This window comes from Acomys minous (assembly GCF_964271855.1).
Source record: "Acomys minous genome assembly, chromosome: 2".
NCBI classification, from domain to species: domain Eukaryota; kingdom Metazoa; phylum Chordata; class Mammalia; order Rodentia; family Muridae; genus Acomys; species Acomys minous.
The window spans coordinates 98874265-98890910 of record NC_140484.1 but is presented as its reverse complement, the minus strand read 5'-3'; the positions used below and the strand labels follow the sequence as shown (position 1 = coordinate 98890910).

Genomic DNA, 16646 nt, shown 5'->3' with positions numbered 1-16646 from the left:
ATACTCCATAGTGTAAATGTACCATAGTTTCTTAGTCCATTCTTCTACTGAGGGACACTTAGGCTATTTCCATGTTCTGGCTATTGTGTATAAAGCAGCTATGAACATGGTTGAGCATATGTCCCTGTTGTGTGTTCGAGCATTTTCTGGGTATATTCCAAGGAGTGGGATAGGTGGGTCTTGAGGAAGCCCTATTCCCATTTTTCTGAGAAAACGCCAGATAGCTTTCCAAAGTGGTTGTACTAGCTTGCATTCCCACCAGCAGTGAAGGAGTGTTCCTCTCTCTCCACATCCTCGCCAACATGTGGTGTCATTTGAGTTTTTGATCTTAGCCATTCTGATGGGTGTAAGATGGAATCTCAGTGTCGTTTTGATTTGCATTTCTCTGATGCCTAACGAGGATGAGCATTTCTTTAAGTGTTTCTCAGCCATTTGATATTCCTCTGTTGAGAATTCTCTGTTTAGTTCTAAGCCCCATTTTGCAATTGGGTTGTTTGTTTTTGTGGTGTTTAATTTCTTGAGTTCTTTATATATTTTGGATATTAAACCTTTGTCAGATGAAGGGTTGGTGAAGATCTTTTCCCAGTCAGTAGGCTGTCGCTTTGTTCTCTTGACAGTGTCTGCTGCCTTACAGAAGCTTCTCAGCCTCATAAGGTCCATTCACCTTCATTTTTGCATTCCACATATTTTTGTCAGGATTCAGATGACACTATTTATGATCATTCATTCCTCTGTTCTTCACTCTAAATTACTGGTCTCTTTGCTCATTCTTTCACCCAATACTAAAAAGGTAATAATAGTAATATGATGATGATTATGAATATGATAATGATAAATGTATGTTTACTATATGATATAGGAATTGCATCCATTTTTAACAAATATGTGAATATTTGTATTTGTAGAAACACCTGTGTGTGAGTGTTAATCTTGACTGTATAACAAATTATTCGAAACAGAAAACAACAGTATTGTCCTTTGTTAGCAGGCATGTTACCAATGTTAAAAGAGAGTTAACTATACATACAAAGATTTGAGTCAACTTCAAAGGAATTATGCTGAATTAAAATGCACCAGTTTCAACTTTAAATCCCAATGTTTTAAAGATTACCTCATCTATACTAGAAAGATCAACACATTCTAAAGTTGTGAATATATCCATATTTAGGGTATAATTCTGAGCCATTATACAGTGCACTCTAGTAAGTCTTATAGGTAGAGAAAAGGCTGAAAGTTTGGGGTATCACCAACGTCTCTTCTAAGAGTGATGCATAGTAAATAATAATAAAGACAGCATATCTCATTCATAAGTGAGTTGTCAACTTATAGAGCACTGCGCTATTTGTATAGGAAATAATATTTCCTTAAGACAGCCAGGGGACTTTCCAGAGTTCCAGTAAACAAAAGACAAGGATATTGATAATGGAAGGTACTTCAAACAGAAAGAGAAGTAATTTTGTTTTCAAGATCCCATAAGATTCAAGGAAGGACTGCATGATGCTTGAGATACAAGGTAAAAATCAATTGCTTTAAATCAGAAAAAGGTAGAAAAGTATAATCAAGGTGGATCCACAGAGTGAGTTCCTTTCCAGAAAGTGTGTGTGTGTGTGTGTGTGTGTGTGTGTGTGTGTGTGTGTGAGAGAGAGAGAGAGAGAGAGAGAGAGAGAGAGAGAGAGAGAGAGAGAGAGGAATATATACATAAAAGTATCTATGGCTATCCCATTAAACCTGCCTGGTGATAAAGAAAGTTCAGGTCTTAATTGAGGAGAGGTTTGTCTTCCCTTAGGATACTTTTTGGTAGAAAATCTTACAGCTTGTTTTCATGTTTTTACTCTTATTTTTATTTTTCTGGGAGGGAGGGAGGGAGGGAGGGAGGGAGAGGAAGAGGAGAAGAAGAAGAAGAAGAGGAGGAGGAGGAGAGGGAGAGGAGAGGAAGAGGAGAGGAGGGGAGGGGAGGAGAAGAGAGGAGAGTAAGAGGAAGGTGGGAAAGAGAGGAGGGGGAGAAGGAAGGATCAGTGAGGAAGGAATGGAAGGAGAAGACATGAAAAGACATTAATTGAATGTGTAGGGAATAGGGAGCATTTGGGAGAAGTTGAAACTAAATAAGTTTTAAATTCAGATTCTAAGTAATTCTTGGAGCTGGCCAGCAGATGGCGCGCTAGTCTCATTTGTAAATCTTTTATTCCCTGATGACCAATAAGTTAGCCAAGGAATACCAGGTTCTAATCAGGAACATTGAGAGCCACCGCATGTATTAAGATGGATGATGCCTTATGGGATTTTATCCTGCCTTAGTGACCATGGCTGCTATGTGGCAGTCTGATGGAGGGGCAGAACTGAAGGTAGAGAAAGGCTGGCACAGTGATGTGTGTGTGTGTGTGGGGGGGGGGGGGGGAAGGGGGGGCAAGAAAAAGCCATGAAAATACAAGATGGCAACACTGGTGTTACCTGAAAGCCTTTTGGGGAGCAAGAATATTTCTGTTTTTTTTTTTTTATCACATACAGGCAGACTATAGAGATGATCCTGTATCTCTTTGGGAATTGTGATTGTCAGTAAGAAGGTGACAAGACTTGGTGTTCCTCCAAATCAGAAGCAAATTCATGACATTGGCAGCTGTGCAATGGAGTAAGTTTTTCTGGGGGCATGAAGATTCCACATTTGCATCTAGAAAACAAATGTTTCTTTAATCATAGTGTTGATTTCTAGCTCCTGTTTGCTAAAATGGCTGGCACATGTATGACCTTTACAAATAACTGGTCCATTTTCATATAGCTCTAAGGAACGATGGATTTAGAACAAAATTACTGTGAAACACAGGTCTTATTTTTAAAAAAAATAACCCACCATTAACTTGCTTATAACTTAGAAACTTGTACATAGTTTCCAATTGTTTCTCAACTTCAGAAAGCCATATTTGGATTAGAATTTATTTAAGAAATATATTATAACAGAAAAAAGTATTTTGGTGATTCCTCTTCACTACAAATCATAGCTTAATACACAGTGGTTTCTACTGTGGCCATTATACAGTCATTGTATTTTAGCATACAGTTTTTAAAAAATTGAGTATAAACCTTCAACTTGTTATCCTGGATTTTAGTCTTCTAAACTAGGTGTCACCAGATCCACATGTGTTGTACGATATGTGATCCCATTGTGAGCCCCAAGATTGTGAACTATAAACCATGTTTCATGTTTGGTGTGCTTCAGCTTTAGCACACAACTTTGATCCAAGAACTTTTTGTTTATTGTAAACAGGTGATTGTGGTGTAGCTTAGCTAGCACACTCCTTTAATCCAAGAGCTTTCTACATGAAAGATTTAATAAGGTTAACCCTGGGTCAAGAGACAGAGCAAGTAACCAGATGATATCTCTGTGATAAGATGGAGACCTAAGTCAGGGTAGGCTTCTTGGTGGATATGAAGGGGACTCTAGCTAAGACTCCTAGTAGCAGGAGCTATAGATATTGAAGAGGACACCGTCTAACTAGAGAAGACTATTAGTGGAGAGAGGGGAACACCAACCCACCTACAAAAACTTTGACCCAAAATTACCCTGCCTACAATATATGCAGTGATGAAGATAGAGCAGAGATTGAGGAATTGTCCAACCAGTGGCTGGCCCGACCCAAGGCTCACTCCCCTGGAAGAGAACCAACCCATGACAAAATTAATGACACTCTGTTATGCTTGCAGACAGGAAGCCTAGCAAAGTTGTCATCTGAGAGGCTCCACTCAGTAGCCGAGGGAATCAGATGTTGAGAGTCACAGCCAGACACTGGACAAAGCATAGGAAGTCTTGTGCAAAAGTGGAAGAAAGGAGGAAAGGACCTAGCGGTGACAGGAGCTCCACGAGGAGACCAACAGAGCCAATTAATCAGAGCCCCGAGGGGCTTGTGGAGACTGGAGCACCAAGAAAGGACCATGTGTGATTAGACCTAAGCCTCACACATAGATGTAGCCAATGGGTGGCTCAGGATTCATATGGGTCCTCTAGTAAGGGAAGTGGGGGGTGTCCCTGATATGAATTCTGTTGCCTGCTTTTTGATCACTTCCTTCTGGTGGGACTTCCTTGTCAGGCCACAGGAGACAAGTACATGTTCAGTTCTGAGGTGACTTGAGCTGGGGAGGGTAGGTGGGCGGGGCTCCCATTTTCTAGGGAATATGGGAGGGGGAGGGCCGAAGAGGGAGGAAGATTGGGAATGGGAGGAGAGGAGGGAGAAGGCTATAACCAGGATGTAAAGTGAATAAATAATTTAAAAATCAACAGAAAGGACATACTTTGAGTTGAGGACATTGTGGAGAAGAAGGAAAAAAGAGAGCTTTTCGGCTCTTTGGCTTTTAGATTTGGCCATTTCCTTCTGGGCTATCTGGTGAGCTAGCAAGCCATTTCCTGCTGGGTATTCAGCAGAGATAGCAAGCTTTTGGTGTCAGGCTTTTGGTCTCTGGCCTTTTTCCTTTGTGATGTGAGCTGAATAGGAAGGTCATCTGGGTGCTTTGTCTGCCTATCTCATCTAGCAGGTTTTTCACCTCAGCATCTGGCTCCTTAGTCTTCATTGGTAAAATGAAACAACTTGAGTTTTTTCATTTTCACAACACACATGGCAGGTTACCATCATGACATGCCTCTTTTTATCCAAGACATTGCATAACTTTACTGTGAGTTATGGGATTTGCAGAACTCTCTCACTTTCCAACAACTCTTGGTAAACATTGTCACAATAGATCCTCTGGAAAAGGGGATCCTTGGACCATGTGTATCCATGAAGGTCAAGTGTATAGTAGGGGCCAATTGGCTTACACATGTTCTGCAATGGCAGGATAGACATTGCCACTTTGTTCTAAGTGGCAGTGTAACAGGGCAGAGGGTAGTAATCCTTGAGTGAAGCTTGGGCTGCACTTGAGGAGATGTTTGAACTTAGCCTATCAGATAAGAGAGAAAAAATGTTGGGTATAAACAGAAGTGAAATTATGGGAAATGGCATGAAACAAATAGTGGGGCCGCTTGTTTGTTTATATGGGTTAAGCTTTACACTCAAAGACAATGGCCTCAGAAAGAGCTGTGTAACTGTTAATCGGCCAGTAGGTGGCAGAAAAGTTCCACTATTGGTGCTCGCCTTTCTGTTCCTCGGCTTTTTAGAAAGAATGGGAAGACAAGGGGTTGGATTTCTTGATTCAGACAGAACAAGAGGTGGCAAGCAGAGGTTTTCTGCCCCTGTCTAAAAGCTGTAACCCTCAGACATTCTTCTCATATGCACAGCATTTATATGCACATGAATTCATTCCCCAGAACACAGGCTGGTGAGCCATTCGCCAAGTTCCTCTCCTTGTGGTCCTGTAACTAAAGACTGGCTGCAGACATTTAGCCATTTCCTCTCCGGATGTTCTCACAGAACTCAAGGATGTGGAGTTGCCCACCCTCCCCTTGCAATAGCTACCTGTAATCTGCAGAACCCCCAAATCTTTAAATCTTGGTTTTCTTCTTCCCTGGTATGATTTTGATATTTTAAGGGGGGAGAGGGAACAAGTTTCTATTCTGGTACCAGTATAGTACCATCTGACCACCTGCAAATCTTCAATGCAGACTACTGACAAAGAAAACTCTGGAGTTTTGTTGTATGGCTACTAAATCTGGATTTTGTTTTATGGTCCTGAGGGTACAGTGTCCTCCTTTTCCAAATACCCCTGAGGAGATTTTCTGCTTGGAATTATAATTTTTACCAGTGTGATATTCATATATATGTTAATTAACTCATTGATGTCTTATGGCCTTATGTACAAAACAGACATGATGCCTAATTTGAAAGGTTATTGTGAAAATTAAATCAGAGGGGACATACAGCTCCCCTCTTAATTTGACATGTCTTGCTTATGAGGTTTTACTTTCACTTTAAGGAAATCTCTGGCTTCCACACCCACCACAATCACTGCATCGCTTTAAGGATGAATGGAGTACTGTTCTGGGAATCTGTCATCACCCGTGAGTTTTACTATCACTGATAGTAATCTTGGTGTTTATATGTATTCGCGGAGGGTGGCAAAGTCGGCCTCCCACCATCCTGTTCAAAACTAAAATAAAGACAAACACTTCATGTTATGCTAAAAGTATATTTATATAGATATAGATCTTCACTTTCCCCCCCAGAAAATATTTTACTGATGAGTCATATTAACAACCAAAGAACATCCTATTATGATCTTACACAAACAGAATGAGAGAAATAGACTGCCACTTCATTTCACAAAAGGCTGCACAACTTGGATTCTATAACATAACAATCAGGACACAAAACAGAGAACCACAGATCTCATTAAAAAATACAAATGCCCAAATACAAAACAGTACAACAGCCACTTTAAGTCATCTCACATAACTGTACAAAAGCTTTGGCAAATATAAAAAGAGGCTGAAATTCAAACTTACACACAGAGAACAATACCAAAAAACACCAGAAAGCACAATGTTCTCCCCGCCCCCCCCCCAACCCCCACTGTCTGTTGTCTTTGGCCTGGGACCCCCCCCCCCCCCAGGAACTAGATAGTCTTAGTAACATCTATTAATGAGGATGGTGGCTGCTGGTGGGCTCGTGAGAATCGTCATCGCTGTCGTGGGGCTCTTCATTCGTGTCCTTGTATTCCAACTCTCCCAACGATTCAAGGTACTGGTATGACCAGGTCTGGGGCTGGTTCTCATAGAGCGCTGACAAAAACCTCATGATATGCACCCTGTTTGTCTCAAGGAATGCCCGGGGTCCCCAGAGAAGCTCATATTCTGCTGGCTCAGTGAACGGGATTTGCCTGTACTCTAGGTACCTGTGTCTCACAAACACACTGGTGATGAGCTTCTTTGTACTTCTGAAGAGACCGCTTGTCTCGTGGACGTCCAGCCCTAATTGGAACAGGAAGTTAAAGAGCAGATTCTCCCGTATACAGTAGCCTTTCATAAAGATGAGGCTCAAGACCACCATCAGGAGGTTGAACTTTGGCCTGTCTAAATAGGATGTCAGCAAACTACACTGAGGATTCCCCGTCTTTTTGACGATGATGTAAGAATGGGTTTTGGTGTCAACTTCCTTCAGTTGATAGCCAAAGGTGCACTCTAGCTTAGTGTTTGCACGGCTGATGATTTCTAAGCTCTCATCTTTATATTCTCGGATGACAACATTAACCATCTCCGAGAGCTGGACAGGCACCTTGGCTTGGTCTTTGACCAAGAGAAACTGCACCAAAGCATTTGCTCTCTCATCTAAGGGGGACAGTGCCTGGCTCTCTTCATTGGAGTCCTGAACAGCACTGGATCCCCGAGAGGCACTTGGGACCTCAGAGACCATCCATGACTGAGACCCCTGTGAGCTATCACAGAACCCCTGGTCCTGTGAAGTGCTGGGGCCATCGAAGCCCCTTGGAATCCTAGAGGTATTCGGGCACCCCCAGCCATTCCTATTCTGGGGAGTGTGGAGGGATTCCTCGTCCCCCAGGAGCTGCATAGCCCTTTGGATTTCCCAGTCATTCTGGCTGGAATTCTCCCAGGATCGAGGGCCCTGCCAGTCACGTGAGGCCATCCTATGGCCAGAGTTGTCCTCCTTGGGTTCCAGATGCTTCTTCTTCCTGGTGGCTTTGCCAGAGCGTCGTGGTGCCTCTGAGGACTTGGAGGCCTCTGCACCGGTGGCACTTGCCTGGGGAGCAGCTGCTGTCATCATCAGGATGGCAGGCACTGACTTACACGCTGGCGAGGCATTCACCTCGGGATATGGAACCCAGGGAACTGCAGGCAGGGCCTCTACACAGGCATAAGGATCCTGTGGAGCAAATGGCAGTGACTTTGGGCTCTCTGAGGTGGCAGAGGGGCCTCTAACGGAATCAGAAGAGGCAGGCTGGAAATGAGAGGTAGATGGAAAGACCCTTGAGGTGGCAGGAAAGGTCTCTGATGTGGCAGGCAAGTTTTTCCAGGCAGTTGGCATGTATGCCCGGGAAGCTGATGCTGCCCTTGGAGCAGAGAAGGTGGCACCAATGATCATGCGCTCCTTTGGAGGACCCTTTCTGTCCCGTGCAGAGGTCCTGCGATCTCTAGAAGGGCCCCGAGGTTCTAGAGAAGAGGGGCCAGGCTCTCCTGATGGAGTCATAAGTGACCTAGTGGAGCCCCTGGGAAAATTTGTCGGTGTTGCAGAGGCTCCAGGCTGGGCTTGCAACATTGGCAGTGGGCCTTGCCAAGAAGGCTGCAGCTGCACCGATGGCAGTTCTGCCTGCAGGCCTGTGGGCTGTGCCTGGTGGGCAGCTAGCTGAGTTTGCAGTGCCCTGGGGGAGGCTGACGCTCCCTGAAAGGGCTGCTGCTGCTCCACATGGGCAATCTGAGTGGCCTGCTCCTGTGCCTCCTGGGTAGGCACAGGCTGCCAGAAGTGAGTGGGTACCCTGGGTGCCCGCCAGCCCATTGCTTGGGCCTGCTGTGCCTCCTGGAACTCCAATGGCACCTGGAGCTCCTGTGGCACCTGGAGCTCCTGTGGCACCGGGAGCTCCTGTGGCACCGGGAGCTCCTGTGGCACCTGGAGCTCCTGTGGCACTGGGAGCTCCTGAGGCACCGGGAGCTCCTGTGGCACCGGGAGCTCCTGAGGCACCGGGAGCTCCTGAGGCACCGGGAGCTCCTGAGGCACTGGGAGCTCCTGTGGCACCTGGAGCTCCTGTGGCACCGGGGGCTGACCTTTGGGGGCCTGCCAGATGATGGATGGGCAATGCACAGCCCTGGGAGCAGACTGAGAGGCAGTCGGGGGCACCGGAATTGGGACAGAAAGTGCGCCTGGCAGCATTGTCTGAGGCACCTGTGGGCCTGCCTGTGGAACCAAATGTATCTGAGCAACTGATGATGCTGCAGGCACCTGGGGTGTCCCTGGTACCCTTGGGACTAGTACACGAGCCTGTGGAGCCTGACGCAGTGGAGGTGGGGGTGGCAGGACTTGCCACAGCTGAGGCTGGCTTGCTATGCCGTGTGGAGCTGGTCTGATAGGCTGAGGGGTATGGCGGGTCAGTGGTGGGGCTTGCCGCATCGAATGTGGGGTCTGACGCATCACAGGAGGTATCTGGCGAAGCACTGGAGGTGGTCCAGGTCGAATGGGTGTGTGCCCGGTACGAATGGATGTGGGTCCTTGACGCACAGTGGGAGGGGCCTGCCAGGCTATCGCTGGGGCCTGCCACGTGACCTGCGTGGCCTGCCAGGCAACAGGGTTAGGCTGCCAACCCTGGGGGGTCACCTGCCAATTGGGTGTGGTGGCTTGCCAGCCTGGGGGTGTGGCCAGCTGCACCTGGGGGGCTGGGGGGGCAGGGGGAACCTGTGGAGGAGGCCTTATGACTTGAGACTGGATTTGCAGGATCAAAGGCTGACCCTGTGGAGCCCAAGAAGCCAGGGGCTGCCCTGGGGCCATCACTGGCTGCGCCATTGGTGCTCCCGATACAGGAGTCTGAATGATTGGAGCTCTGGCAGCTGAAGGATGGATCATCACGACACCAGGACCAGCAGGCTTGGCCATCGGAGTTATCGACGGTGGAGGCTGGGTCATCAAGGCCGGAGGAGGAGGAACCATTGGAGCTCCTTGAGCAGGAGGCTGGACCATCAGGACTCCCGGTGTCAGCTGTTGGGCCATCAGGACTCCTGGGTTTGGTGGCTGTGCTATTGGCGTCCCCGCAATGGGACCATGTGGAATTGGTGGTCCATGTGGGGGAGGATGGACCATCGGGTTTCCGGGAGGAAGAGGATGCACCATTGGGTTCCCGAGTGGAGGAGGATGGGTCATAGGGTTCACAGGAGGCGGAGGGTGGCCCATAGGGGTCCCAGGTGGAGGTGGGTGGGCCATCGGGGTCCCAGGAGGAGGAGGAGGGAGCGCCATCGGGGTCCCAGGAGGAGGAGGAGGAGGAGGGTGTGTCATTGGGGTTCCTGGAGGAGGAGGATGAGCCAAAGGGGCCCCCGGGACAGAAGGGTGCAGCATCAGGACTCCTGGAGTAGAAGGCTGGGCCATTGGGGCTCCAGGAGGGGGAGGATGAACCATCAAGACTCCAGGAGTTGGAGGCTTGGCCATTCCTCCCCCCAGCGGTGGGCCCTGGACCATTGGGGCTCCTAGGGCAGGAGTCTGGGACAGCTGAGCCACTGGGGCAGGCAGCTGGCCCTCTGGAGGCTCCCATGCAGGCTGAGGAGTCTGCCAAGCAGCCAGGGGAGCCTGCAAGTCCACTGGAGGTGGATCCCAAGGGACAGGAGGAGCCCGGGAGGAAGCAGGCGGAGCCCTCATCAGAACTGTAGGGCGGCTATGGACTTGAGGCACCGGGGTCTCCGGAGGGCTGGAATCACCCACATTCGTACTTAGCTCGTCCCTTGATTGACTGGCGGTGGCTCGCCTCCGGTTGCTGCGCTTTTTCTTCCAGTGTTGAGCATGTCTACGTGGCTGTCCAGGATCCCCCTCCAGCTTGAAAGCTGAATAGGCTGCAAATGAGATTGGTTTACTCTGACGCTCTCAGCGAGCGCTGCGGGACTCTCTCCCCAGCTCTCGGCGAGCTTGGCGGGCTCTTCCCGCAGCTCTCCGCGAGCCTTACCTGGCTAGCACCGCAGCTCTCGGTGAGCGCGGTGGGCTCCGTAGCTCTCCGCGAGCAAGGCGGACTCTCCCCGCAGCTCTCAGGGAGCGCGGCGGGCTCCGTAGCTCTCAGCGAGCGCTGCGGGCTCTCCGCAGCTCTCAGCGAGCCTTACCTGGCTAGCACCGCAGCTCTCACAGAGCAGTGTCTGGCTGGTACCGCAGCAGAGATGTTTGACTTCCTCCGAGGTTTTCTGCCAAGTGCTGCTGCCCGGCTTACTCTGCCACGCAGCTAGCAGCTCAGCTCGCAGCTAACAGCTAGCAGCCCACTGTGAGTGCGGGCTGCCTCTGCAGCTCTCCGCAGTAAGAAGGAGGGGGGGGGGGAGGGCTTTCAATCCCGCCCTTTCCCCGCCCCCGACCACCACAAGTGGATTGTGCAGAGGGGCGTCTACCAAAGTCCTGACTGACACAAGATCCTTTCTTCTACTCTATAGTTCCTCAACTCAGCTAGTTCAGCCTATTTAATCATAAATTTATATAGGCAAGCAACAGGAATAGATTTATACTTCAAAAAAATACCACTGTGTTGTATTGTGAAGTGGGATCGGACCACTAGCAACATGGAACATGTCCAAAGGTGGGGGCGGTGGTGTGGTCTGAGCTCAGAAATGAAGCATATTGACGTAAGTGGTACTGGGGATCTATACCAGACAGCTATTACAATTTAACGAAGGTGTAGGGAAATTGTGGGGGATGTATTTAGGTATCTGTCTCGAAAAAGTGTGAATTTCCTGGAGAATTTATTTTCTCCGGCGACAACGAGGCACGGGAAGCACAGGGAAAGAAGGCTTGATGAGTATTTGCTAAGACACGGGTCACTTTACCAGCGATATCTTAGGCGTTCTCATCTAACGGTATTCATTAAGAGCATCTGAGAATCAAGTTTACCAATTGTTTATCAAAACAGAGCATCAGTAGTGAAAATAGTTGCAGCAGAGTGTGTTTAGAGTGGAAAAAAAAAACCACCACTAAGCTCATCTAGAAGAATCGTGACTACACTGTAGAGTCAGGCAGAGAAAAGATGAGCCAATTAGAGAGGAAAGAAATAGGAATCTTGGAGGTTAGTTAACAGAAATTCATAGAGACAGTTAACAGAAATTCCATTTCCGAAGTGGGAGAAACGAGACAATGGAGTGTGAGAGACATTCGAAAAACAAAAAAAATGAAGCAATGTGCCAGAAATTAGCAAATAGGCTAGGAATACTTCCAAATATTTCCAGAAAAAATAGAAACTATAAGAAAAGCTTTCTGGAAAACCGGCTCAACAGTTGGATGTATGCCATGTTAACAGATAAAGAGGGAAACATCAAAATTTCTCTGTATTGGTATTCTTTCTCCTAGAAATTAAGTGGCAATCACAGTTTAGTTGAGGAATTTTATGGATATTTAGATGGTAATTAACTTTAGGGTTCTTTTAGAGGGGCTCTTTGCAGCCTAGGGCACGAGTCCAACGTGAGGAAAGAAAACCACAAGGGGGCAGGAGAGGATGATCGAGGCTATATCCCATTCTTAAGATACCCACAGCAAAAATGTTCCTCATATCTTTTTATTTGTGGGCTCTAAAGGAGAAATGTGCTCCCGGACTACAATTTCTTAAATAATTAAAGAAGAATTTGGGAGTCGTATTTCAGAGACTATCTGGCTGTGGAAAGCATGTTATACCCGCAATTCACAATGATCTAGGTCAGTTTTGTGTACATGGGGGGTGGGGGGGAGGTTGTGTCCAAAGCAGAAGCAGCCTTCTGTAGAATGAATACTGCAATATTGTCATGGTTTTCAGTTTTCACCTCAGGTTCATAGCCCCAATCTATGCAAGAACTGTGACATGGGTTAGAATCCTTTGAGAGGAACCAGCTATAAACATAACCCCTTTGTTCTCTATTATGAGCCTTGCCACATGGTTTTTCCTAACTGTGGGTGGTTTGATGAAAACTGGTTCATTTTCTCATATGCTAACTCAGATAAATAAACACATCAGAATAAGTTCTCCCACTAACCGTTTGTTTTCTAGAATTGTGACAGATTTGGATTCCAGTCTGCCAAAGTGTAGGTCACCCCTCATGGCAAATGGCTTTCAGTAGGGCATGGTTATTCTCATTGACTTGGACATCAATGAATAGTTCTGCCGTAGCCCATCAACTCCAGCCAAACCTGTTTTATGGAAAGAGCATCCAATTATGTCAATAGACAGTATATAAGCCACAAGGAAGTGATTATGAACGATTCAGGGTGACAAAGAAAAACATATATGTATAATTAGAAGCAGATGATAAATAACTTGCAATCTGTACAGGGGCTGTTCCTTGGTAAATATGTAAACAACAGAAAAACTTGAGGATGGAGGATTTGGTGATTGTCGAAGGGCTTGTAAATGTGGGTACTTCCTAAAAATACAGATCTGTATATGCTGAGCAATAGGTACTCTCCAGCTCACATCATACCCAGACACCAAGGAGCATATAATTCTGTTCTGCAAACTGACCAATGCTAAAACGTAACAATTCAAGCATCACCAGACTGAAGAGACATCTGCATCACCATTCTGAGTTCCCTTTATCTTTGTGAAATCTTCCAGCTTCCAGAGTTCCTCATTAGCCTTTTATGCGAGTACAACATTTCCCTCCAATAACTCTGATCCAAGTGTTTCGCCTCCTCAAGAAGACCTTGAAAATTCAATAAAATTCATAGGAAACACAGTGGAAATGAATATGAAACATTTCATTGAATTTTGGCATCTGTTTGTCCTTTTAGTGACTTAAGTCAGTGTATAATGTGTGCAAATTGTTGGAAAATAAAAGAAAGAAAATTTACCCCTGTGTCATAGAAGCATTTTTTAATTTGAAAGCAGTCTGGAACTTTGCTTTGGCACACTAGTTAACACCAAGAACCCTGAGTGGTCAGTAAGCGGCTGTGGACTATGAAGTGAGAAAAATAAGTTGTGGTCTTCACAAGCAGCTCACAAATTATTTATATAATATTTTTTGTCAAACATTCACTGGGTGCCTGGAAGTGTGCTATATGTAAAAACTACAACAAAACAAAACAAAACACAGAAACAACAACAACAAAAACCCCAAAAAAACTCTGATGCAAGATCTTACTGTTCACTACATACAAATATTAATGTGATGATTTTTGTGTCACTATGAAAAAACATATTGGCCATAATTGACACAAATAAGCAAGTGTTCACTTTTGCTTGGCACATTAATGCATAACTGTCATGCTAAATGTGCATCAGTGAAAAGAAAATACTACTACAACAATAAAGCTAGGAAAGGCTCTTAAATGCTCTTCAAATAGATTTAAAAAAATAAACAAAATACTCAAGATACCAGACATAAAAATAGTTAAAAAAATATAAAGGCTTCAATAAGATAGCAAAACTATCATTTACTGAATTGTTGTGATTTGATAAAATATTGCCCTTAGATCTTTATATATACTATTTGTTATTTAAAATAAATCCTTAAGTGTTTGGTTTCATTTTGTATACAAATATGTAGGATCTGATCCTGTATCCTGCAATAGATAGCAGAATGCATATCTTAATAAAATAGTGATTAAGATTAGCAGTCTTAATCACTAAGTCAGTGATGCCCAAACTCTGAAAAATTTTATATAATTAACATACAATAAAATGCACAGACTTAAAATGGGTTTAGCTAGTTCTTTCAAGTAGCATGTAACAATCAAAGGACAGTTTCATCATTAAAGGAGAATTCTCATTTGCCACGATAGCCATTTTTCAATATTCAAAAGAAAACATTTCCTTTTCTGCTTTTTGTTCAATATGCTTAGCCAGTTTTTCATGTTCATAAATGACAGTAGTATTTTTTGTTGTTTATTGTTTTATATTCTGCTGTTTGATGTACTTTTTAAACATGCAGACACTTTGTACCTATTATAACTTTGTTATCTAACTCTTAAAATCATAGAATTGTTTTGGAACAACGCAGTTCATTTAAGGCTCACCTATGAGCATTTGAGATAGCCATAACTCAGTGCTATTAGTAAATTCTTTTCCTTGTCCTTGGTAACATGTGCTTTAATTTATTTTAGCTAAATTAGTAGGGGTGAATGGTGGCATTTGTTTATAAGATTCTGAAGCAGCCTCCACAGTTGGGGTAGAACATTGTATACTCCTCCAGAATATAATGGGATTCCAGATACTCACTATGCTGCAAAAGTTAGTAAGTCTAACCTTTTTGATGATTATATTGTAGTGAATATGAAATGGTGTTTATACGACTCTGTACTCAGATTGTTAAGTATGAGTACTACATTCCTGTCAAGTTGATACTGACAGACATTATAATTGTCTTAATAATTACAAATATTTATGGAGTAAGTGTGATAATTAGCTACATTTACACATTCTATAGTTACCAAATAAGAGTAATTAGCATTTCTATCTCCTTAACTAGTAATTATTTGTCTAGGTTAAGAACCATATAATAAATTCATACTAGGTTTTTTTTTGTAAGAATATGGTCAATTACCAAAACTTACTGTCATCCCAATGTACAACAGAATAATAAAGCTAGCTATTCTTATCTAACTGTATTTTGGTACATGCCATCCCGCTTCCTTCTATCCCAATGTCCTCCATGAAACCTGCAGTTATTATCCTATGATTTATGCCTATAACTTCAAAATCTAAACTTCTATTAAGGACTGGGAGCACATATTTTTCATTTGTGCTAGGGCTTTCATTTCATACCTGTCCTCCAGTTCCATCCATGGCATAGTAAATAAGTCTGTCTGTCTTCATAACCTTCAACTGAATCTCATTTTGTGTACATGTCATGATTACTTTTTAGTGTATTCATTTTTCTCTGTTACCTATCTTTAGCTCCTTATGTTGACAATTATGAACAACTTGATCATAAATATCGAGTGTGTGCTTTTCTTTTGGTTGTTGTTGTCTTTCTAGATAGTCAATCTATCTGCAGCCTGGCAGGCTTGAAATGTATGATGACACTCAACGTTAGCTTCTCATGACCATTTTCCTGTTTCAGCTTCTTGAGGTTTGGGATTACAGGCATGAGATAGCACACTTGGATATATATTAATATTTTCCTATCTTTGGAGGTATATATCTAAGAGTTAGCTGGCTGGTTCCTATAGTAGTAGTTCTACACATCTTGATAAAGTTATATTTATATGTGTTCACTAGTATAACTATGCATTAAATAGTGATATTGTATCTTATATAAGTGAAGAGTATGCTATACCATGCAAGTCTAGGTGAGAACACGTAGCCATTCACACAATGAAGATATAGGTGTCAGATATATCACCACTAATAAGCCATGGATACATACACATTAGTATACAGAATATTTTACTCTCTTAGAAACTCCTTCAACTCCTTCCTGCAGTATCCTTGGTAAATTTTAGTTATTTTTACTGCCTTCATAATGTTTGTTTTAAAGAATGTCACATGATCTCATTTATTTTCTATAAGGGGTTAGCTCTAGAACCTTTCTAACCAATATGAGAAGAACATGCGATCTCTTTCATTGTCAACATCTTCCTCCTAAGCAATCCATCTGTTACATTAAGTGAGCTTGTACTGAAACATAACTATAGCATGAATCACACCAGGCTTAACTCTTGGTATTGTTTGTGCTATGGCTTTTGACACATGTTTGGCATCATATGAAGATCACTACACAGTCATAGAATGTGATGTTTCTCCTCCTGTGGCTGGCTTATTTCACAAAGTCTAGTATTTTGGGAGACCAGTGGTCAAAACTACCTCAGTAGATCTGAAACCCTAAGGATGTTTACACTCCTTGTGTGATTGTGTAGACAGTGCTCCCATATAACATATGCAATACTCGGCATGATGGTAGGTCTCTTGATAACTTATATCACATATGATGTAAATGCTATACAGTTTGTTATGAATTATTGTTTAGGAAATAATGTCCTAAAATCCTCTCTTGTCTGCCTTATTACACTTTCTTTCACTGGTTTGTTTTTTCTTCTGCTGTGTAGGGTGCATGTGTGTGAATATGCACACGCAAACAC

The 16646-nt window shown here is 44.2% G+C and overlaps 1 protein-coding gene across 2 annotated transcripts; it reads right to left on the bottom strand.

Annotated features, from left to right (window-relative positions):
• Window positions 1–6536: 6536 nt before the first annotated feature.
• MAGEL2 (MAGE family member L2) lies at window positions 6537–10898 on the bottom strand. 2 transcript variants are annotated; one of them, XM_084771974.1, is made up of 2 exons: window positions 10573–10898; window positions 6537–10462 (listed from the first exon to the last, which is right to left on the bottom strand). In XM_084771974.1, exon 2 carries the CDS (start codon window positions 10269–10271, stop codon window positions 6558–6560), a length of 3714 nt encoding a protein of 1237 aa, XP_084628100.1. In that variant the 5' UTR covers window positions 10272–10462; window positions 10573–10898; the 3' UTR covers window positions 6537–6557. The 2 variants fall into 2 exon arrangements, with proteins under 2 accessions (XP_084628100.1, XP_084628101.1); XM_084771975.1 differs by having other exon boundaries at window positions 10724–10898.
• Window positions 10899–16646: the final 5748 nt, after the last annotated feature.

What these genes read in the sequence shown, in the direction of transcription:
- MAGEL2 (XM_084771974.1), bottom strand. Translation starts at nt 10,271, where the DNA reads ATGAGGGCTCCGCCTGCTTCCTCCCGGGCTCCTCCTGTCCCTTGGGAT.